Below are 22981 nucleotides of genomic sequence, written 5' to 3'. Positions count from 1 at the left end.
CACAACAATGAGCAAATCCCATTGGTTTTCTGACCTGTTGCATGAACACAGCTGAGCTGGATGTAAAAGTTATTCCAAGTTCTGAAAATATTTCCTCTGGCTGTAGGTAGGTTTTTTTATTGATCTATTTGATCCACTGCTGAAAACGTGAGATAAAAAATGGTTCATTCAAACAAAGTGTCTGTTCTTTGACAAACACTTATCATGGACAATTTTCTTCTGTGCAACAAAAGCATCCGGAGCGTCGATATTTTACATCCTCCACGTGCGAGCTTAAACTGCCGGTCACATGTTGCTCTATTCTGGTTTATATCTCTACTTTTTGCACACACACATTCACACACACACAAACTGACTATCGGACATGGTATTCAGATGAGGATTCAGAGCGATAAAGAAGACACTATCTTCAGTCACCCTGAGGGTTTCCCTACTTTATAACAGATATCAGACACTTGGGCAGCAGTTAGAGATAATGTCAGAGGCTAGCTTTGTAGGGACTGACAATGCAATTCCACTGAGGCTAGTCAGAAATATATTATCCAGGTGTCAAAACAGCTAGGGCTTGCCCTTTTTTGGCACAAAAGCACATTTTATCTTTACTGTTTGACATTAGTTCAACATTGGGCTTTTGAGATTCCATTAACATCCTACCTAAAACTACTTACAGCACATTTGGATGCATGGAAAAGACATTATTTGTAATATTTGGTATCTTTCTGAACTCTTCTTGCATTGTGTTTCATTGTATGTGACATTGTTGTGCTGAGTTGGAAGACCAGCTCCAGTAAAACATGCACAAAGAGCGATTGGTGTTCATTCAACCATAATGGTCAACTTTTGCTCGGTTTTTGGCTGCTCAGATTGGACTGAATGAGATAGATAAAAAAGTCATACCTCAAAATCCTTGCAGCTGTGATTGACCAAGAAGGACAAACATGGGAACTGTCCCAGCGGAGAAGGAAGCAGTGTCTGACAAATCTTGGCTGGGCAGACGTATCAACTACGAGCCTCTAATATTACAGAATTTGCTGAGGTCATTTTGTTGGAGTTATGCTCACTTGTGTACTTTCTTTTATGAAATATGAAGCAACTTCAGTGGATTTGTCTGGTAACAAAAAATATTTAAAACACCAGACCCATTCACTGTATCACATGATGTATGTTGAATTTCAGTGAGAATAAGAATGCTGTACAGTATACTGTGAAAATTATATTTGTTTAAAATTCATTTTATCTGTAGTGTACCTGATCACATAACGCTTATCGTGGCTGTTACTATGTGGTCACCATTCCAGCTTCCTGACCCCAAACCAGAGAAGTAATACCTGTATGCTTGAAGATTTTTCTATGTCTTGAAGTATTCACTTGTGAACAAGCTTGAGTTGAGAGTTAGATCGTAAATGATCTAAAGTCAAGATACAAAATGGACGGCAGTTGATTTGGATTGTTCATCCATTTCCTCACATGCAAATCTTCATAGGCAGGGGTGGCCAATCCTGGTCCCTGAGGGCCACTATCCTGCATGTTTTACTTGTTTCCCTGCTCCAACACACCTGATTCAGAGGTTAAATTACCTCTTCATGTTCTGCAGAAGCCTGTTAATCACCCATCAATTCAAATCAGGCGTGTTGGAGCAGAGGAACAAGTAAAACATGCAGGATGGTGGCCCTCCAGGACCAGGATTGGCCACCCCTGTTCATAGGGGTCAAAGTCACCTAATTTTTGCCAGTATTGTTACTTATCAGCTGGATCAAACATCTCCAAATATTTAAACTTTTGTGTTGCTTTACTTTTTTCCTGTTTCTGGTCCATCAAACTCAGTAAACAACTACATATACATATAAAACGTCTCCCTATCCAAGTTCTTCCTCTGTTAATACACTGTGTTTGCCTTCCAGCATGGCGACGATGCATTCTGTGCAAGGTAAACTTTACGAAATATAGATATGTTTGGATGCATTTTTACAACCATTCCATTATAACTAAAATTGCATTACATATTAGCTGTACAACATACCTTTGGAAGGATATCTGTGAAAGTCTTGGACTTCGAAACAGCTCAAATTTGGAGTCAAGTGATCAGTTTTGAAAAATAAAATAGCCCACAAACCAATCTGCGACAATTGAAAGTGGATAATTCATCACGGGCTTTAAGGACAAGTTTATTGGTTCATAGACGACTCTGTGGTCATCTAGACTTTAATAGCATTAGCTGTGTTTGTTAGCTTTCTGCAAACACATCAAACACACACACACATTCTTAATAAGGTTGCCATCAGGGTCTGGCTCTGTGAGCATCTTCTAATTATCTCATCTTTTAAAGATGGCACATTCTTGAGCTGGGGTTTAATTTCACACCCAATCCACCTCTAGTGCTGCTTTTGTTTACACCCTATCTCCATCACACACACACACACACGTAAATACACAAACACCCTGGATTCTAGCCTGTAACAGCGGTCTTGTACGTTCACCGTCACCCCAGTGAGTCATTTTGCTCACTCTGTGCCCTCTCATTGCTCTTCATTGTCTAATCTGCCAACAACCGTCTCTCTCAAATTAACTGGCAAGCCGCTTTTTTTGCACACGGACTGTATTAGAAACAGGAGTACAGTAAACTCGCTAATCAGTTTGTAAATTATACAACAATATAATATTTTAATTTATTCCAAAACAATCGGCCATCAAGCACACACAGAAACACACCCCTCTGACACTTTAAGTCCTTCACAGGTCAGGTAGCAGGGTTGTTTCAGACTGCAGTCGCTGCTGTTCAAAAACGCAAGTCAGCTACAATATATTCATTATTCTGACAGAAACACTGAATTTATTGGAGAAGTAAAATAACTGTGCCCAACCGCTTACATATTTCCCCCTAAAAGCATCCCGGGTGGAATCATATTATCCTAAAATATCCATCACTGATTTTTTTAAGGGCGCCAGGCACAAAGACTGAATTATCCTTATTACTTCTGACTTTTGCTTGCGTGGAGCAAACAACCTGAAAATAACATTTTGTGGTCTAAAAGTTGGCGGGATTCTGATTTTTGTAGCCTAGAAAATGTCAGAGTGTGAGTGCGTTGTTTCTGCAAACGTCACACTGTTTCTGTGGATCTTACGTCCAGTTGTTGTTAAAATACAGTTTTCACTTGTGTCTTTCATTTCAGGCATGTTTTAAGGGCGCCAATCCATAAGCATTAAAGCACCAAAGTTACTATATGACCTATATTCTTCTGTTTCCATAACAATATTTTAATTACTCCTGCAGTTTTGGAAAAAACATCTAAATTATTTCAGATATCTTGTTAAACTGATTTTTTTTTTCCATGGTTTTTTTAGCTTACAAAACTCTGTGTGTGGATGGGTGGCTTCAACAGCAGAAAATATCTATTTAGATATATTTGGAGTAGTCTGAATGAATGGGGTCTTACAGTGTAACAATGTCATACAGTCTACCGTTTGAGCTGTCTAAACTTTCCAAAATTTAAAATGTTAATTTTACCATTTAAACATAGGCAATTTTGTCTTCTTTTACCCAGTGTGCCTCACTGCTCCTGGACTTGTGTTTTTTTCTCAGATCCCTCGAGAGCGCAGGGTGCGCACATCCGAACTCTCATTGACTTCCACTGTATCTGAGCTCTGAAATGTTTATTCAAAACTTCAAGGGCCTTGTTAACTTGTCATATCTTCTGCATAAATTGCTGTAAACACATAAAATCCAGTAAATGCAACCACCAGACACTTCTGCCGCTTGCAGCTCAGGAATTTTTCTACGACTAACGGTTTTCACAGCATGACTGCTTGTTTGAGGCTTATTTTCTGCTCTACATTTCTGTCTGTATGCATGTCAGGGAGTGAGAGACACAGGTGTGTGGTAACCATGGTGACCCTAATATGCCACTGTGAGCAGCTTTACCATTTCTTTCTATCTTACTTTTTATAAAGTTTATACATCAAAATGTCAACATTTTGTCAGTTTAGATTATTACAAAATAAAAGTCTCAAATTACTACTGGGAATGCAGAATAAAGCTGATGAAAGTTATGTTTTCTTTCGTTTTTTTTACTCTTGACCCGACAGAGCTTGTTATGAAGATTTAACTCTTTGTTGACTGACCAGATTACAACACTCACACAGGTCACACGCATCACTCGTCGAGTCATTTTCATACAAAATGTTTTCTATTCAAATTCTGCCTAAAACTGAATAAAACAAAACTATCTATACCACTTTCTCACCCATAAATAGATCAGACACATGGCTGTTTGTAAGCTAATGAACACATTAAGTTATTTAAAAAGCGAAAGAGGCAATTATTTGTCTCTGGAGTGGAAAAAGACCCAAACAGGACTCAAATTTTCCTCAAGAAACATGTCAGATCGGGTGCACCAGTAGGCACCCTCTTACCCAGAAATGTGCCATTTAAATATAAAAGATGACCACGCACCGACACTGCATTGATAAGTTGTTTTTGTTGCCGTACAGATGGTAAATTTACACCTTTTAAAATGACCGGATGTTATTTTAAAGGACTGCCATGCTAACAACATTTTGGGGAACCAAAACTAAATTCTGTCCTTTAGTGTCATGTATGAACTCCTCTACGGAAAACTAAAACATGTGTGAACATTTTATACGCCATCCATTTCTTTGTCAGGGGTCTTTTTAGCCAAAAGATGTCCCTTTTATTGAGCAAAGAGGGATTTAAAAGGGGCCCTGTGATAGACTTGTCACCTATTCAGGGTATACCCCGCCTCTCGAACAATGACCGCTGGGATAGGCACCTGCTGCCTCACGACGCGTGATGGAAAGAGCAGGTTAAGAAAATGGATGGATGGATGGATTTAGAAGGTTGCGAACAGAGGATTTCTGAAGACTAATTAAGAGTTACGCAGGCGTTTTCGTCAAGGTGAGATATGACAACAACAACAAAAAAAAAAGAGCAGATTGCGGGATCCAGAAACAAATCTTTTGTGCAGAAAAAAAAACGCTGGCCAAATTTTCACAGCTGAACAATCTTTATACTGTTTTCAGAAGCTGTGAAACTCAGCTCTGACACTCAGGAATCAATGAGAGATGCAAACAAGAACAATCGACTGAGCACACAGAAGACGTTAAATTGCTGCTCGAGAGCTGAATTGTGTTCAGGTGTGTTTTGTTTAACCAGTCAGACTTTGACAAACCTATTATGCTTGTATTCTTTAGAATAGCTCCCATCACACAGCTCGCTCGCTCCATTTTCCTCGGGAGTGCAGCATCTTCTGTGCCTCGCCGGCTCCTTTCTCTCCCTGCAGCCGCTCTGCCACATATCACAGTGTTTGACAGACTGTGGATGAGGTCCCTGAGGGAGGTATTAGGTCCCTGTTGGGAGTTCTTCTGCTAAACTCCTAGTGGGCTTCTTTTTTTTTCCTTCGACACAACCCGATCAATGACTTATAATATTTTCTAGTGGCAGACTGGGTTTTAGAAAAAGGCTGCAGGAGGTTTGGAGACAGACTAGAGCTCAGAGCCCTGAGAGGGGCAGATCGCCGCAGACGCACGGTGACATTTCAGCTGAAAGCAGGGCAATAAGATGCTGCCTCACATCCAGCTCTGCTCGCAGAAGTAAAAGCATTCAATGATGGTTTAGGGTCACTGCCAACTCTTGACCGTTTCGCCTTTGTAAGCCCCGCAGACAGGCTCTGAAAGATTTTGTGTGTGTGTGTGAGTGGCTTGGCTAATGATACACTGACATCTAGTCTTATAGCAGCTGGAATTCTGCATCAGGATGGGTTTTTTTTTTCTTGTATACATTGATTTATTGTCTGGCACAGCCCTCATAATGGGATAGAAAATGGAGTCTAGTGGAGCTGTGATGAAGAAAAAGAAGTTTAAATAGAATTAATTAGTTGCAGCTCCTGAGTAACAACACATTCATCAAATGTAGCATTAATTACGTTCCAGGACGTATGGGGTCAAGACTTTAAAGCGCAGCTGGATTCCAGGAGTCATCCTTAAATCAAGAATAAAAACAGTGACATCACATTCAGCCTGAGCTACTACTGAATAATACTGTTTCTCTGCTCTTCCAGGTCACAGCACGCTAATGCAGAACCATGTTTGGATTATTAGCCAGCTTCAAATCATCCACTCTTACAAGTGTACAGCAAAACACTCGACTCTCGTCGGCGCTATTCCTCGAGGCAGGAGTACAAGTGTTTCCTGTCGATCACGGACGCGTAAAGATGCTGATCTGCGGCAGCGGCACAGCCGAGCGAATCAGTCACCTGTTTTCGCGACACAACCTCTAGGTGAAACCAGAAAACAGCGAGTCAGCCGAAGCAGAGCCCAGAAAAAGGTCTCGCTTACCCGAACGCACGTCTGGTGAAGGTTTGAACAAGCGTGTACATGTGCAAACAGAAATACGGCGTTGTGTTATTAACCCTCCCGAAGCGAGAGAGAGAGAGACGGAGAGAGGTAGAGAAGCTCAGCAGCTGATCTGGGACATCCTCACTCTAAGTTGAACATTTTATTGTAAGATTTGCGAGACAAATTTTTAAACAGTAATCGTGTAAGAATGGTTAGAGATGTAAAAGTGTCAGTTCAGTCACGTACAGTTCAATTTGTCGTGCAAAGTCTTCTCACTAAAATCCCTCTGCAGTGTGTATGGAAACTTTTGCAGTTTTCTGCAAATGTCATCTACACTGCATGATGTACTGCTACCAAAGGTTCATGAAACCTGAACTGTGACTGTGTAAAAAAAAACAGTAAAAGGCATTAAAATGCTAGTTCAGACATTTAAAGTCCAACTTTCTGTGACCTGTTCAAACTTTGAATGATGTTTCCACTGTGAAGCACATCTGAGCTGTAGAGCTTCAAAGAGGGCCGGGTTTTCTCATGATGTTCTTTAAAATCCCGTTGTTGTGCACAGGGATTTAATTGCAGTTTTTTTGTTTTTGTTTTTTAAATTTGGTCTACACTGGTATACGGTTACCAAAGGTTTTATCGCAGACATTTTGACACTGATGCAAAAAAGTGTAAAGGAAAAAGCATCAATGCTTTTTGGTTAAAGTCCTGTAATCAAGGACTCATTTCAGCTGTAGATCGGTCCAACAACTAGAGCACAAACATCAACGGCACCTGAAGCCTCCCCTCTCAACCTGCATCTGAGGACGTGCCAGGAAAAACAGATGCCACCAAAAGCAAACGTTGGAAGCGCAGCGTTCAGCTAACGATTGGATCTGCAGGACGTTTTCCAGGTGACTTATGTTGCTGCTCCTCTGCTGGGGGCAAGGATGAGCGCACCTCAATCGATCGGCCCTTTTGCAACCCGTTCGATCCAGCGCACATCTCTGCAGTCGTTTTTAGGTCAAACTTAAGCATTTGGGCTGTTCAGATTTAATTTGTAGTAACGAGCATAAAGTAGCATGAGACGGAAATAAACTGAGACTTGTGCTGTTACGGTGCTGCCATATTTCCTGTGATTATTCAGTCACAAAATAATTTAGCATCAGTGAAGCCTAACACGCACAATTTGACTGGTTTTCATTACGCTGAGAAATATGTCAGTGTTATATAGCCGTGCCTGAAAAGGTTTTTTTTAAGTACCACTATTAAACTAATGAGATATGCCCACACACTGCCGTGAAACTTTTATTTTTGTTGGCAAAACAGAATTACACAGCGGAACGGGCTCATCAAAGGTCAGTCAGCTTCAGACACTCGTTCTGTTTTGGGGATTTTTTTGACATCCCCAAAGATAATTACTGAAACTTCCTCCTACTCTTCTTGTCCATGATTCTTTCCTGTCCTTAACTCCGTCTAAAGGCTCCTAATTTACAGGTTTCTGCATTTAAGACGAGCAGATTTTGTTTTCAAGGGTGGTACTGTGGAGACGTTACGTGCAGTCAGTATCTTAACTGTTGGAGGCATATCTTTGAATGACGTCAGTTTGAAGAAATACTTAATTCTGATCAAACTTCATAGCAGTTCACATGAACAGTATTTAATAAACGTTTACACTGTTGTTATTTTTCCACTAGATGTTTTTTTTTAATACAACAACAATCCATGTGAAGCATATATTGCAAAACAGGATACGAAACTATCGAATGGAAAATGAGGCAGTGGGAAAATCTATGAAACTGCATCTGCTTCAACTGCAACAAAATTTTACTTTTAGTTACTTTTTTCAGCTCCGTTAACATGCCATTTTGCGATACGTGTTTCAGGTAAATTGTTATTAGTTACAGTCCACAGACAGCTCAGTCTTCGGTGTAAAAACCGTCTGAAGCAAACGTAACTGCGATGTAACGGTTTATAAAACAGCTCTGGCGTGACCCACTACAAACAGACTGAAGACTGAAGTGGTTTCAAGATAGCAGCTATCTTTGTCTTAGACTAGCTGGTAGCTTGTTAATTCTGTCAGAATTAAAAATCTTTCATTCAAAAAAAACTATCTACAACAGGTAAGATACTGACCGCTCATAAGCTCTCCACAGAGTACCACTTCAAAAAAGCCAAACTTTCTCTTTAACTTTAATTTAGGAAGCAACATTTAACTGAAAAAACACACCTACAGGTCTCATTTTTCAGAAGGCATAAAAGAAGAATGGCATCAATAATTATTATCCTCTTCAAACTGGTGCAAAATAATAATAAGAGACTTCTCAGCAGGAAAGAGAAAGGGCCAGACAATCAGTGACCACCGAGAAGGTGCTCATTTATCTCACTGTTACACTTCAGTACAGATCTGTGCCATGAACTGCATTCTGTGCATCGGCAAAGAGGAGAAGGGTGACCCTGAAATAAAAAAAAAACATTATATTGCACATCACAGAATGTAGTCTCAGTATGTGTCACCGGTTCATTGGGTGTGACTGATGACACGGGTTCCCAGAGTCTAAATAAGAATCCATTGTTAAATGGATTTGACTGAAAAGTGATTGAAAAACTACACTGCAGTTAATTAATGGCACTGGGCTGTGTTGATAAAATGAGAGCCCAGAATCCTATTTAGCTTAGGTACACAAGGGCTGGAGATAAAGCTTTAAAAAGAAAAAAAAATCCCTCTTGAGACATTATTATTCTAATACGTCCTCATTTAGTCATTATTCCAGGCTGTGCTTTTTCTTTTAACCTTTTAAAAGAGCAGGAAGCTCGCTTGAGTTCAATAACAGAACTAATAGACTAGTAATTTGTAACTGTATGTGTGAAAGCTCCTTTTTATTATTATTATTATTATTATTATTATTATTATTATTATTATTATTATTATTATTATTATTTAAAACAACAGCAGAGTTTTGTGTGTAAATGGGATTCCTCGTCAACGCTAATTCATCTATATGGTAATGCTTTCTGACGTAAGGCGATAGTAGGGAAAGTGCGGCGTCAGCAACAGCTGAAACCGCTGTGTGACTTTCAGCTAACAACAGAGGGCCGAGGCTGAGGCACTTCATTATAAAGCTGCACCGTCTCCCCGCTGCTGGCCGAGGCAGCTGCTTTGAAGTAATAGGAGAAACTGTGCCCTGGCACCATGTTCCAGTGCGCTAACACACTGAGCGCATAGTCCATTACTCCCACCTCACATCTCCGCTCTCAATAACTTCAATTTCCCTTAAAAAAAAAGGGAAGAAATTTAGTTTCTTACGCCTGCACCTTTGTGCCAAGGCTCACGTCTCTTAAACTGATTAATAGTGCATACCGTAAGGAAAGAAAGAAAGAGTCTGAGTGGAGGAAGAGGAGGAACAATAAGGGACAGAGGGAGGACAAAATGAAATAAGGTGGCAGATAAGAAATCAACTCATAGGAAGTGTTTAAAAAAAAACTTCAGCAGAAGAATAGATCAGAAAATGGTAAAATGTGCTGATATGATAATGACCTCCCACTGACCTCTGTGGTAGCTGTAATATGGTGCGGGAACACAAGGAGAAATATGTCTTTTTTTATCTTATTACACAAAAACGTACACGCTTCTTGTTTTCCTGCACACAGAAACAGCAGTGAATGAAGACGGCTAACAAGAATGAGCGTCCAAACACGCTTCCGCCACAAAAAACACGCTTAAACCAATCTTTTAATTGCCGGATCAATGCCTGTAGAGCTATGGAAAAGAGGCCAATAGTCGATAAGTCCCGGGGTCAGGTCGAGCATCCATGCGCTGACGCACGCCATTGATCAAAGTGCACACAGTGCTACAAACCAAGGATTAAACCATTTGTCTGCAGACTCCACCTTGAACCATTATCCTGACCCTCAAGCAAACCTGGCATGAGATACAAAGCAAAAAGGCTCTCAGGAGTTTCAGAACATCCATCACCGAGCTTTGCGCACATTCGAGGAAGCTGCAGACGCACAAATACAAGCCGGCAGAGATAAGATGGGTTGTTTCAGTGAGTCTCAGCGGGGACGAGAAAACTACGAGTGGCTCGGGCTGTGAGGAGGCCCCATGCATCAATATTGCCTTACCTTGTGTTTTGCCAGCCAAAGTCTCATCCCTGCTTCTCAGAAGTAGCATGGTGGCGCGGCCAGGGACTCCTCTCTCCCTCTCATAGCCTCGGACTGAGGGAGGCTGAACTAAAACCAACAGAAAACAGATATAAGAGGCCTTTGCATTTTAGAAAGTTTAAAAATAAAAAAAGGTGATTTCTTTCATTTTCTTTTCTCAACACAGAGAACATTTGTCCCAGAGTTGTGAGGGTGGAGCATTTATGGAATCAAAACCTTAAACTCTCATCTCTTTTTGTGATAAACCAAAAGTATATGGAATACAATTGTGTAGATTGTTTGCCAGTTAGGGAGCGTACAGTAATTATCCAGGAGAAATCAAATCTGTCATATGTTTTGCCAACTCACAGATGAGTCTAATACACGTTTTGGACTTTGATATGAACCGGATCAGTTCACATCTTTTAAACCGGGGTTCTGCAGAAAGGTTATGAACAGTTAATAGCTTACTTGTTGCAGATAGCTCTGAAAAAGTTCAGTTTCGAGAAAAAGAGTTTAATACTGACTGAATTGAAGTTCAGATGGATAGACCAAAGTGCATCTATCCGATCTTAAAATAACTACAATTTCATAAGGTTCATAGTGGATTATGCAAACGCTATTTTCTAAACTTTATTTTGCCATCAATTTCACATTTTATGGTTATTTACAGCTCCCCACGACCTAGAATGGAGAAGCGGGTAAAGAAAATGGATGGATGGATGGATGGATGGATGGATGGTTATTTACATAAAGTTCTGTGGTTATTTGCTATGTTTGCAGGAACATCATTACATTTCTACTAGAATAGCCATGTAATGTGAGACTGATGGCAATTCAATGGCTTAAATAATAAAGTTTGCATAGACTGTTATAAAGGTTTTGAGACCAGTATGACAGCTTTCCATTTTGGTCTTGGTCCCGCTCAGACGAGCCGTTAGCTTGTCAGTCTGGTGAGAATTAAACTATCTGCAACAAGTGAGATGATAAGAGTTCAAAACCTTTCCACAGAACCCCACTTCTAAAGATCTGAACTATTGCTTTAAGTGTTTAGGCGTTCAGTGAAGCAAATACAAACGTTCATGAATTAAAAAGGTGAGATACAAAAAAAAAAAAAAAAGTGGGACTGGTTAGCATTTATTTTTCATTTAAATTCCAATTTTGTCCACTTTTAATTAAGAACTGAAACTTACAGCAGTCTTAGGTAAAATCCTCGAAGGGTCAAGAGGGCAAACCATCAACTTTGAGGTAATTACACTCCACGGGAGCAGCTTCACTTGTGTTCCATGGAAAAGATGCTTGGAGGATCTCGTTTTTCTGATGTCCGCCACTCTGTTGTTGCGAAAGGGAACAAGGAGGACGGAGGGTTAGAAGCAGGTCACAATCACTTAGACTCTAATAAAGCCACGCTGCGCTTTGGGGTGGTGTACGATCTCCAACCTGCTCGCCTTTAAAATGAGTAAATCAGGTTTAAATCTAGTTTGAAGAAAGCCTTCCACGGTACTGCTTACAAGTCAAATTCAAAGTGAAGGTCATGTCTGTAAACGAAGAAAATTCATCTACATGGGTTTGTTTATAAACGCCCAACATATCATGAATGAATAATGCATTTCAGTATGTTTCGAATGAGAGGAATAACACAAACGCCCAATAAAGCTGACACACAACAACATGAGCCCGTAGGATCTGAAGAGGAGCATGTGAGCCATGCTTTTGGGTAAATAAATGATTCGGTGAACTATGTTAATGAATTATGGGCCAGTCTCCGCGGGGGAACAGATTGGACATTTCATTTTTAATGGATTGATGAGCCTCACACAAACTCGAAACGACACACACACGCACGCAGCAACATGTGATTACCAATCACGGCGTGCAAACGCGTCGAAACAGACGGGTGAATTACAGTAAAACAGAGCAGCGCTCACTTGAAATGCAGAGGCTTTTTCACCCCCTTAGCTTGGTCCTAATCTTGTAAAGAGGGCCTAAATACATTTCAGTGCACTCACTCTGTGTACATCACTTCTCATGGACAGCATCTCTGTCGATCCTCTTAATCAGCTCAGATGAATTATTGAATAGCCTTTTTATATCAGATCATGCCCCATATTCCGCTCACTTGATGTGAATATACAGCCAATAAAATCAAGATGTACTCCTGGAGTTGTCCCACATGAAGCCCTGCTCACTCTGAAATGGGCGAACGGGGTCCAGACGCACACGTTACGAGCTTTAGATAAAGTTCTGTCGACTGATTCACTCGTTTCTAACTTGATAGCGGACGAGGTCGTCCTGCAGCATCCCATGATGGGAATAAAGGCTCGAGCTTGCTCCCCGCTTTAGATTTTAGAGGTTAAACTCCTCTCTGAGCGCTGAAGGTTATGATGCACACTGTCAAAGTGAATTAGGGCTCTGTGATCCTGAAGTGGTGCAAGTTAGTGGAATACAAAACACCTAATAAGGCGGCTGCAGCACTCAGAGCCACACACAGGAGTTGCTTTGTTGTCTCATTAGGCAGCACATGGATAGAGAGCGAATCAGTCGGAAGAGGGGATCGGATTATGAATCTCCTCAGCCCCTGCTGTCTCCTCTCCTGGCCTGTTTATCAATGATGACTGCAAACGCGTCGCCTGTGAAATCTCCTAAGCTCCGTTTGGAGACGTTTGGCAGGCTCGCCTTCATCAAAAGCTTCTGGCATCAAACTGTTTTGGAAATATGTCGTAGTGCCCCAGTTATTAAAACAGCCCAGATTTACTGTTCAGTCAAATCGCTGGCAAAATTAACAACGATGTTAATCAATTAGAAGGAAGCGCGTTTGGGGTACGACATTCGCTGTAACGCCACGTTTGGCTGAGACGTCGCAAGATAAAACATACTCGTCGTGATTACGATCCCGAGTTTGACAAAAAGCTGCACATCCCATTGTGATGGGAAACAAATGGGCTGTTCAGCTGCATATGCTCACATTACCTCCGAGCTACGCTCTAAGGAAAAGCTCTCAGCTTTTCCCTCTGAAACACCAGTCAAATCAGATGTACAAAATGCTGTTTTCCAGCTAAGTGCTTCCTAATGTTCACATCACCGTCCATTTTGCTTTGCTCAGATGCATCCTTTCGTGACAGCACAACAAAGATGTTCATAAAACAAAACTGCCTGTGATCAGTAAAAAAAAGAAATAAATAAAGTCAGCCGGCGTGCCAGAGCTCGCATCCATTTTGCAAGCGGCGACAGCTTTGACAGACTACCTGGGCTTAAGTGCCCATCTGTGGACGGGCCACAGGGGTCACGAGTGTGCCAGGAGCACCAAGCAGAACGGGTAATAGACTTGGGTTATGAGAGCAGGTCCCTGGTGGGTTTTACAGGTACGCCGGCACAACCTCGCCCGGGCACAGAGCGCACACACGTACGTACACACACAAGGCGTGAAGCGGGATCGGCGTCAGACAGATGACTGGAAAGTAAATCAGGGAAACCGGGTCAATCGCCGTTGCACTGCTGACAGATGGGTGGTCAGGGGGTCTCTGTGCGTGGGTGGGTGTGTTTGTGGGGAAGAGAATGGGCTTGAATGTGAATTTTGCTGCAGACGAATTCAAAATCACTGGTTTCCAAAACACTCCGTCAGGAAAGGAGTTACTGTCATCGTCCTGCGGTGAAGCAGTTCATGTTTAAGTGGAGTAATGGGGTCAGTCATCGTTATACTCGTGACAGATGGATGGTCAGGGGGTCTCTGTGTCTGTGTGTGTGTGTGTGTGAAAAAGAGAATGACCCTGAATGTGCAGTTTGCTGCAGACAAATTCAAAATCACTGATTCCTGTCATCATCCTGCTGCAGAGTAATTCACATTTTAGCGGATAAAAATAACTGAGTGTAATAATAACTCAGAATAAAGGGCAGCATTGTCCATTTCTTCACATAGATTACTTTATTGATCTACACATATATACACCTCCCACACACACACACACACATTAACACACACGCTCCACAGTTTTACATAAGAGTGGAGGCAGCCGGTGGTTTGACTGGCAGTGGCTGATTGAAGCGTGGAAATAATTTTGACGTGTAGAATTCATTTTTATTGTCGTTTGATTTTCTGTGTCATGAATTCAATATGTGAGTGAAAGGCTAAAATAAGATAAAAAAAGGATACAAAGAGGGAAAGAGTGAAGGCTGTAAGTGATGTGAGATAATCCGCAAGCGTCCAACGCTTATTTTGCAAATCCATGACTAGTCCGAACACACACACACTCACACACACACACACTCGCTCACACAGATGCAAAAATACTCCCTTAATGACAAAACGTGTACTTTTAAGTGAATAATCATCCTCAACATGCAGCAGCAATAGCATGATTCAGAGAAACATACTCACCTATTTAACTCTTAACACTGAGACATATTAAGTTTGGAGAGAAACAAGAAATATTACAGCGGATAATTGATAAAGATGTTGCTTGAGTCTTTAATCCGCGATAGTGCAATCCCATTAAGATTCAGTGGTTGAGAAAAGAAATATTGAAATCAGCCTCAGTCCTTTTAAAAGTGTCAAAAAAAAGAATCCAGAATTTGAAACAGCTTTTTTGAACTGTTAATTCTCTTTCTTTTTTTTTTTTCTTGTCACTCGAGATCTAATCCAGGATTTAAAGGGTAATTCCACAGGAAAACGTCTATATCCAGAGCGCCTTTATCATGCTGATGGTTGCTCATGAGTCCCACTTTCCTTTATCTTCATGTAAATGAGGCGGAGCGGCTTTAAATCTCCTTCAGGAAAAGAATGGAAATATTTTTTCTTTTTAAATGAAGAACAGAAAGATGAGTTATGTGGTTTTCTTTACTTTGCTATCCGTGTGCATTTTCCTCTTCCCTTTTGTATCTTACACACACCACACACACACAGACTTCAGATTAATCTACTTGGCAGTGATCTTTGTAGCCCTGTATCTTCAGCCTTTTTCTTAAATAGTCCAAAGGATGAGCTGTAAAATCGCAAAACTCAAATGCTGAACTAAGAGCCAGTGGAGGCAAGCCTATGTTTTATGAATGATACAGTGATAGGACAAAAAAATAAATCAATAATGTGAAGGAGGTGAGCACGGAGAAGAAAAGAAGAAGAAGAAAAAAAGACAACATGGAAAGAGATGATGTTTGATGTCAAAAAGTCCAAATGTTGGCAGAGGAGGGGGGGAAAAAAGCGGGAAAAGAATCTTCTGGATGATGAAGCCGGCTTTTCGGGATTTTTTTTTTTTTTTCTCGTTATTAGTCCATTCTCTGTAGGTGCTTGTGCGTGTCTGTGTCCAGGAATGAGAGTCGGATCAGAAAGATACGAGACAGACAGAGAGAGAGAGGGAGGAGACAGAGGGAGGAGAGAGGAAAAAGAGGGCAGCAAAAACTAACACAGAGGACTGGATAAACACAGATGACACCCCGACAGAACGGACAAGTGCTGGCTTTATAATACACTTTGAGAGGACGGGCCTGTCTGCTCAGTGTGACCTTCATCTGATAAAACGTAAGGCCAGGAAGCTGCAACATAACTTATTTCCCCCTGACAGGCTGGTGATGAGGAGCTCAGGTGTCTCTCGGTGGGTTGGACAGCAAACAAAGGAACACACATGAGACAAGGAAGCCGTGTGATGAAGGCCCGTTTTAATGGGGTGGGGGTTGAAACACACATATTTTTTGTGCAACAACATTGAAAAAAAAAAAAGAAAAATAGAAAAATGACAAGGCCGTCAAGATTTCATCATGATGATGACTGGAGAAGGTGCCCGCTGGATGAGTCACTGTGGTTCAGGTTGAGAGTGACAGGAAGAGCGGGAAAAAAAATAAAAAAAACAAGTCAGAAAACACAGATGAAAGAGGAGGAGTGACGTAAGGAGGACATGAGGCGAGGATCAGCTGAGAGCAGGACGAGAGGCAAGCCGTGGTGACACCAGAACCAGTCTGTGTGTGTGTGTGTGTGTGTGTCAAGGTGTACCACAAACACAAACAGGAAAGACTCTGAGACAGACACTAAACACTAAATAGACCTACCTATGATCAGATTTAAGAATCGGCCAGAAAAGATGCAAAGGGTGGTGGGAGGAAAAAAGAGAAGGGGGAGAAAATAGGAAAAGGTACAAAAGTGAAAAAGGCATAAATAGAAAAGACAAAGAAAGCCTATTAAAATGACTCTATTAGAGCTGCTTAAAGGAAAGAAATCAAGTCAAAGTAAAAGTAGCCAAAGTTACGAGTGGACGGTGGCTGGAGTGGAGGGGAGGATGAGGGAGGCGATGGAGGGAGGGGGGAGGAAGGGAGGGAGGGAGCGTGGGCTGCACAGGGATAGCAATGGAGAAGGGAAGGAAGAATGGATGAAAGGGGGGGAAAAAAGAAGGGGAGGGAAAAAAAATCCCCCTCCTCTGTCTCTTTCTCTGTTTCTCTGTCTCTCTGCTTCCTGTCTGGCTCATAAATAGAAGAAATTGTTGACCAGGTAAATGGCAAAATAGATGAGAAGGCAGAGGACCGAAAGAGCAAGCAAATGAAAAGGTAAAGCACCTCCCAGCAGCGCAATGAGGAAAAAAAAGAACAAAAAACGAAAGATAAAAGCAAATACTCCAGTGGCCTCCGTTGTCTCCAGTCTCTGAGTGGAAGGGGGGATTGGCTGCTGCCAGTTGTTCCCCTTCCCAGGCTGCCTTCTGCTTTCTTCTCTTCCGCCTGCCAAAAAACACTTCCCATCCAGATGACAAAAAGCAGGCACAGATGTCCTCTCCTCCTTTCTCTTAACTCTGCTCAGATGTCACACGCCCCTCACACAGGCTAGACATTGTTGCAGTGGCAACGAACAGCAATATTGCTCAGTGGGAGGGAGAGGGGGGTAAAAAAAAGAAAAAAGGCATTGAGAGGGGGCTGCTGCTGCTAGTCAAGCACTGCCTACCTCATGAGGAAAGATACTGAGCTGGAATTGCTCTGTCTCCCCTCTCCCGCCCATCCCTGCAAAAAGATGGGAGGAAGGGAGGTGGGTCCGCTGGCTGCATTAGTATTCATTGAAAGAGTGTCAGAGAGAGAGAGAGAGGGAGGGAGGGAGTGATACGGGGAAGGTAGAAGGGTGGAGGGGGGCCTGCCAACAAATGTCGAGGAACAGAACCAGTGGGAAACTAATAAGAGACTGGCTCCCCCTAGAGTCAATCATCAATACACAAACTCTGATAACAGAATCGATGGGCGTCGTTGGAGGGTCCACATGTGGAGCTAAAAAATTCACTGACTCAACTTTGCTGTGTCACGACCACGACGCAGAACGACGTTCTGTCTGATTCACACGAGCTTTTCTTCCTCTTGCGAAGAAGTTGTACCGTCTCCGAGATCAGGCGTCGTTACCCTTTGTTTTGTTTTTTTTGCATCATGTTGAGCTCAAGCCGCATCGAGCAGCTTCTGGTTCGTGTCTGCGCTGCTGGCAAAACAAACCGAGGCTCTCCTCTGCATTTCACCCGAAGCCAAACTCACTGTTGCTATGGCAATAAATGTATCCCCCTTCACACTGGTGACGGCTCTCCAACTACTGCCATTAAAGGTTTCCTTCTTTCAATGACTGACATTACGTACACCAAATGGCAATTTAACATGGCACTTACAGCAAACACAAGGCTTTCCATTGTGCAACAGGCTTATTTATTTATTTTTTAAAAAAAGAGTGCAAGCAAAGCCACTCTGTGTTCGGTTTTGTTCTCGTCAGGCTGTATGTATGAGTATTTTTTTCTTTATAAAGCTATAAATCATAGCGAACAATAAAAAGGGGGATAAAGACAGGTGCTGTAAACAGATCCTGACTAGAAATAAATACATAATTGTTTGCAGCCTGAGCTATTAATCCTAAACTCTAACGATAAAACATTTGATTGGAATATTTTAGTATATGAAGTGTTTTACCTCAAACGTCCGCATGAAAGTGACGAATAAGCAACCGTTGCACCTTTTAGGGATGGATATCACCTTTTGCTGAGTTTGAGACATCTGTAAAAGAAATTACAATAAGAAATCAGTGAGAATAATCTGTCCCCGTGGTTCAGATCTTTCAGATTTTGACCTACCAAATACGAAGACTCACAGACTGAAAGAGACAGACAGCAACCACAATCCAAGAAGGTATGATAATCAGTTGTTTTGCATCTCCGGTTGTTGTGTAACATCATTATAAGTGTCATTATGGTTGAATTTGTTCTTTATGTGCTATGTTGGCAGGTTTGTGCCTCCATGCGTCATTTTTGTTGTACTGTGACTATTTTATATCACATTTTGGATCTCTGTGCCTATTTTATGTTAGTTGTGCTTCAATTTTAAGCCTTTCCTGTCGGGATTTGCCATTTTTATCCTGTTTTCTGTGTCAATTCTGATTATTTGAGCCACTGCACCTGGGTCTGACGTGTATGTTTAGCAATCTGTTTATAAACGTCGCTGTCCAGGGGGAAATGACCTGTTGCAGAAGCTGAGCTCACCTGCGCGGTCGGCTCCGTGAAGCGGTGTGAAATGCCGCCACCTGGTGGTCGGAGCGCAGAACGACGGTGCCGCGTTTGATTACGAACGCCTGACGTCGGTGACGCGGCGCGCGCGCAGTCCGACACACGACGCGCAGAGATGGCAGCGCTCCCGTCACCTCTGAGGGTCTGCAGAGGAATACTGAAAGAGTTACGAGCCATCCAAGGACCGAGTTATAAACAGTCTCTAGCCTACAGCTACGTTATGGATCAGTTTCGGAGGAACAAGGTCAGCTTTGCTGTGGCGCAGGAAAGGCGAATGTTAGCTAAGTTGCTAACTGCTAGGCAGCCATTACAATCGATCTTCATGGTCGCATTTTTTTATTTTGTTCGAAGTTCAAAACATTTCAGCTGTGACAGTTTCTAATCCTAAACATGAACTGAATACCCACCCTGACGCTGCCTAAATGGTTGTTGCCAACTTTGTATAAATCTACAAGCTCTTGGTCTCTTGCTCTAGCTCTCTAAAGTCAAGGTTAGCAGCAGAAGGACATGCTAACAGTTTAGCCTGAGCATCACCTTTTCTTTGCCGAATTAAAAACAAAAACCATGCGCGCTTTGACCGCGGCACAACCTGTTGAATACGAGAGTTAGTCATTGTAAAACAGTTTTAATTTATCGTTGCTGTCGTGTGTGGTAAACACAGTCTTAAAACCACGTCAGAGCCATTAAATGTATGCATTTTGCGTAACATAAAACGACAATGAAGCTTTAAATTTGCATCTGTATTTATCCGCTGCGAAAAGTAGACCCGTTTTATACTATGATTATTTTGCTGCTGTAAATACATTGATCTGATTGAACTTATCTGCTGTTCAAATCGGATTCTCTTTCACTATTATGTGAAAAATAAGAAATCCCTTCACTATTAGTTTACTTAAATCTAAGCCATATGCATATTTAGCTCTGCTACTCCACCTGCTTTTCCATTAAACTTATTAAACAGTCTTTCTACAAGTCCACTTGTTGTGTTTACATCTCTTTTAAGGCATATAATATTACAGTTTACATTATTAATGCTTGGAGAGCAGGGCACACTATGATTGTTGCAGTCACCTAAGTAAAACAGCTCTATATAGACCTAATAATTGTAACTGTGGTTTGTGGTGACTGGAAAAGCATGTTCATACCTCTTATTTTGATCGTTTTTAGCGGGCCTGACCACATGTCTGTAAACATTTGTTCTTCAGATAACAGGGGAGAGGTACTGCCGTGCCCAACAGGAGGCGCACCACGCCTCCCACACGTACCTGTGTCTGCTGGCATCCACCAGGAACCACCTGGCCCTGCACAACCTCTACCACAGCAAGGGAGAGCGCAGCCCGGACGAAGTGGCGGGCCTCGTGGGGCTCAAGTTACCCACACAGCCGGGAGGGAAAGGCTGGGAGAAGTGAGGACATCTGGAAGTCCAGCGAGGACCAAAGATCCTGAAACTTTTCAGCAACCACTTGTGCGCAGGCCTTATTCGTCAGGTCTCATACGAATGCCTCTTTATGTGATTTAAACTCAAAATGTCAAAATAACTAACAGGACTCGTCGAGTTATGGACTGAAGTGACTTCACCGACGCAATCATGGTTTAATGTAAAGACAAATATGTGTACTGACAAATTGTACACCAGGACTGAAACCATCTTCTTGATATTTTGAACAGCACATTTGTTTTACTGTTCTTTGTGTGTGGTATGTCACAATTCAGATTATTTCTCTTATTAGAGAATGAATTAAAGAGTTGATATAAAGAATGTGTTTTATAAAAGCCTCGTAGAACATTTTAAACACTTGACAGGTTAAAGTTATGGTTGTTCAATTTAAACATCGCAGATTCTGGTGATGGACAGTACCAGTGCAGCTCATTAAATGTTGGGAAAGCAAATTTATTTTCTGTCAAAATTGTTTTATACCACCTGTCCATTCGAGAAGTCATCATGGGCATTGTTTCCTTTAAAATATTTGTTTTTAATACTGCAAATTACTTCAAAGACTAGTAAGTTTGGACTCCCTGCAGGCTGCTTTAGTACCTGGATTTTCTTACAACTGAATAATGCTCCATTTTGAAGTGATGCATCTGATTTGGGAGTGTCTTGCTGATATAAGCAAAGTTTTACCTAAAATACATTGTGTGGTTGATAGATTTTATCATCGCCCACTGCCATGGAAGGTGGATGCTAATTCCGTTGTCTGTGTTTGTCTGTTAGCAAAACATCTCCCGAACCACTGGACAGATTGTAATTACTGAATATACATCTACAACTGATTAACTTTTGGAGTCATTTCAATTCAATATTGTCGCCACAGCTAATTAACCTTAGCAAACATGAAAAAGGCCAAAACTCAGTCAATTCTGCAGGCACTGAGCTACAGGTTGGTGTGGTAGTATCAGAGAATTATCCCCATCAGTTACTCTGAGCTCAAGCAGATCATTCGAGATCTTTGTTCAAAGCTTTGGCTAGCAAGGCAGCAGACATTATGCAGACCTTTTTAATTTAGATGTGTATTTATGTTTGCCAAGTAAAGCTGTAGGATGACAGCAGGGGTCCCTGAACCCACGCAGTCAGCAAAAAGTAATTATTTAACTTGTCACTCTGGGATGTTTCTTTCATACCCAATCTTATCGCTAGTATTTGTTATGTGTTTGTGTGTGTGTGGGTGTACATTGTCAACATAAAATTCAAAATTAGTATTGTTTTTCAATAAATAATAAACTTAGAATTAGTTGTAATTAATTATTTTCACATTATAGACCTTAAAGTGATTGTTCATACCTTTAGAAATGGGGTTCTGTAGATAATAGATAGAAGATAATGGACAAATAATATCTTACCTGCTCTAGATAGCTCTTTCTACCATCCCAGTTTGGAGAAATGAAACTTAATTCTGAGCAGATTGATGAGCTAATGGCTAGTCCGAGCAAGGCCAGGATAGGACAATAGACCCATTTCTTTGGAAGCCATTTTTACTTCAAAGAGTAGTCAAAGCACACTGTTTTATAAGCCTTTACATTCCAGTCAGTTTTGACATTATGTTGTTTATTTAAATAGCGTAAACAGCATCAGGAACATCTAGCTGCAGCCTGGGGCTCTTCTGAGCAGGAATGTCACAATATTTCTGCCATAATAAATATGCAATTGGGAATTGACATTGGTGTAAATGTTTAAAAGTAGCATTTGCAAAAGATTTCTGAATCTACGTTAGTCTCGAACCCGCTTCATTTTGCAGATACTGAATCTACAGTAAATCGATGTCATATCTGCAGTGAAGCCTTGATTTGAACATAATACTCAGTCAGTTCTATCCGGCTTTTGTTGCCTTCTCCCCCCCTCGTCTCTTTTTTTTTCCTCTCCAGCTTTATCACATTCACTTTTTCCCCCGCCACACATAATTCTCCCCTTCCTGTTTTGCTCCTACTCTGCTTCGGTGACTAACGTGGCCTTCAGTGTGAATTAAAATAGACTAACCCCGGAGCAAAGCCGCTCAGTGGCACAGTGCACTCATACAACACTAACCGAACATGCTGCGCAGCCCCAGCAAATAAAGTCCGATGCGTAGTGACAGACAAACAGCTAGTGTCAACATTCATTTTGCGCAGAGGCATGATGCAATACGTGCCTCTCTTCGTCCCGCCATCCTGAAACAGGCAGCCATGACAACAACAGACTGAAGGTTACTCTGCCTTTAGAGGTGGGATCTGGAGGAGGTGGGGGGTCTTTTAGTAATGCAAACAAACGCTTAAAAGTTGTACTCGGGCCATTTTGAAGTGGGTGGAAAAGTTTGGAAAATTGAACATCTTACCAGTTGTAGATAGCTCTTTGAGCAGCCTCAGTCTGGAGAAACAAAGTTTAAGTTTTGCAGTACTGACAAGCAAATGGCTAGTCCGAATGTGGAGAAGGCTGCCGTCCTCAAACAGCTTCAGTCTTAAAAGTTTCATATTAGATCATATGAACGCTTATCATTGACTTTTATATTGCCATAAATATTTGCAATACACACTTATTTGCT

The 22981-nt window shown here is 41.5% G+C and overlaps 2 protein-coding genes across 3 annotated transcripts in view; one reads left to right on the top strand and one right to left on the bottom strand.

Annotated features, from left to right (window-relative positions):
- Window positions 1–17754, bottom strand: part of LOC108236131 (glutamate receptor ionotropic, NMDA 2B) — a 149165-nt gene extending 131411 nt beyond the window's left edge. The window contains exons 1-3 of one of the 2 annotated variants that reach the window (XM_017416595.3): window positions 16507–17754; window positions 11664–11802; window positions 10453–10560 (exon numbers count right to left, since the gene is read on the bottom strand). In XM_017416595.3, the coding sequence (XP_017272084.1) occupies window positions 10453–10479 (27 nt within the window). In that variant the 5' untranslated portion in view covers window positions 10480–10560; window positions 11664–11802; window positions 16507–17754. Of the gene's footprint in view, window positions 1–10452; window positions 10561–11663; window positions 11803–14845 lie in introns of both variants that reach the window. The other variant, XM_017416594.2, reaches the window with a different exon arrangement.
- Window positions 17755–19039: 1285 nt separating this feature from the next.
- fmc1 (formation of mitochondrial complex V assembly factor 1 homolog) lies at window positions 19040–21694 on the top strand. Its single transcript, XM_017416650.3, has 2 exons — window positions 19040–19212; window positions 20174–21694. The coding sequence occupies exons 1-2, from the start codon at window positions 19084–19086 to the stop codon at window positions 20375–20377; spliced, it is 333 nt and encodes a 110-aa protein (XP_017272139.1). The 5' UTR covers window positions 19040–19083; the 3' UTR covers window positions 20378–21694.
- Window positions 21695–22981: the final 1287 nt, after the last annotated feature.

This window comes from Kryptolebias marmoratus, linkage group LG12 (genome assembly GCF_001649575.2).
Source record: "Kryptolebias marmoratus isolate JLee-2015 linkage group LG12, ASM164957v2, whole genome shotgun sequence".
Lineage (NCBI taxonomy): Eukaryota > Metazoa > Chordata > Actinopteri > Cyprinodontiformes > Rivulidae > Kryptolebias > Kryptolebias marmoratus.
This window is presented reverse-complemented; position numbering and strand designations above follow the sequence as displayed.

Bases quoted from the DNA above. Each gene is read 5' to 3' on its own strand.
- fmc1 (XM_017416650.3), top strand. From the start codon at position 19,084: ATGGCAGCGCTCCCGTCACCTCTGAGGGTCTGCAGAGGAATACTGAAA. The intron at 19,213-20,173 runs GTCAGCTTTGCT...TTTGTTCTTCAG, and splicing joins ATCAGTTTCGGAGGAACAAG to ATAACAGGGGAGAGGTACTG.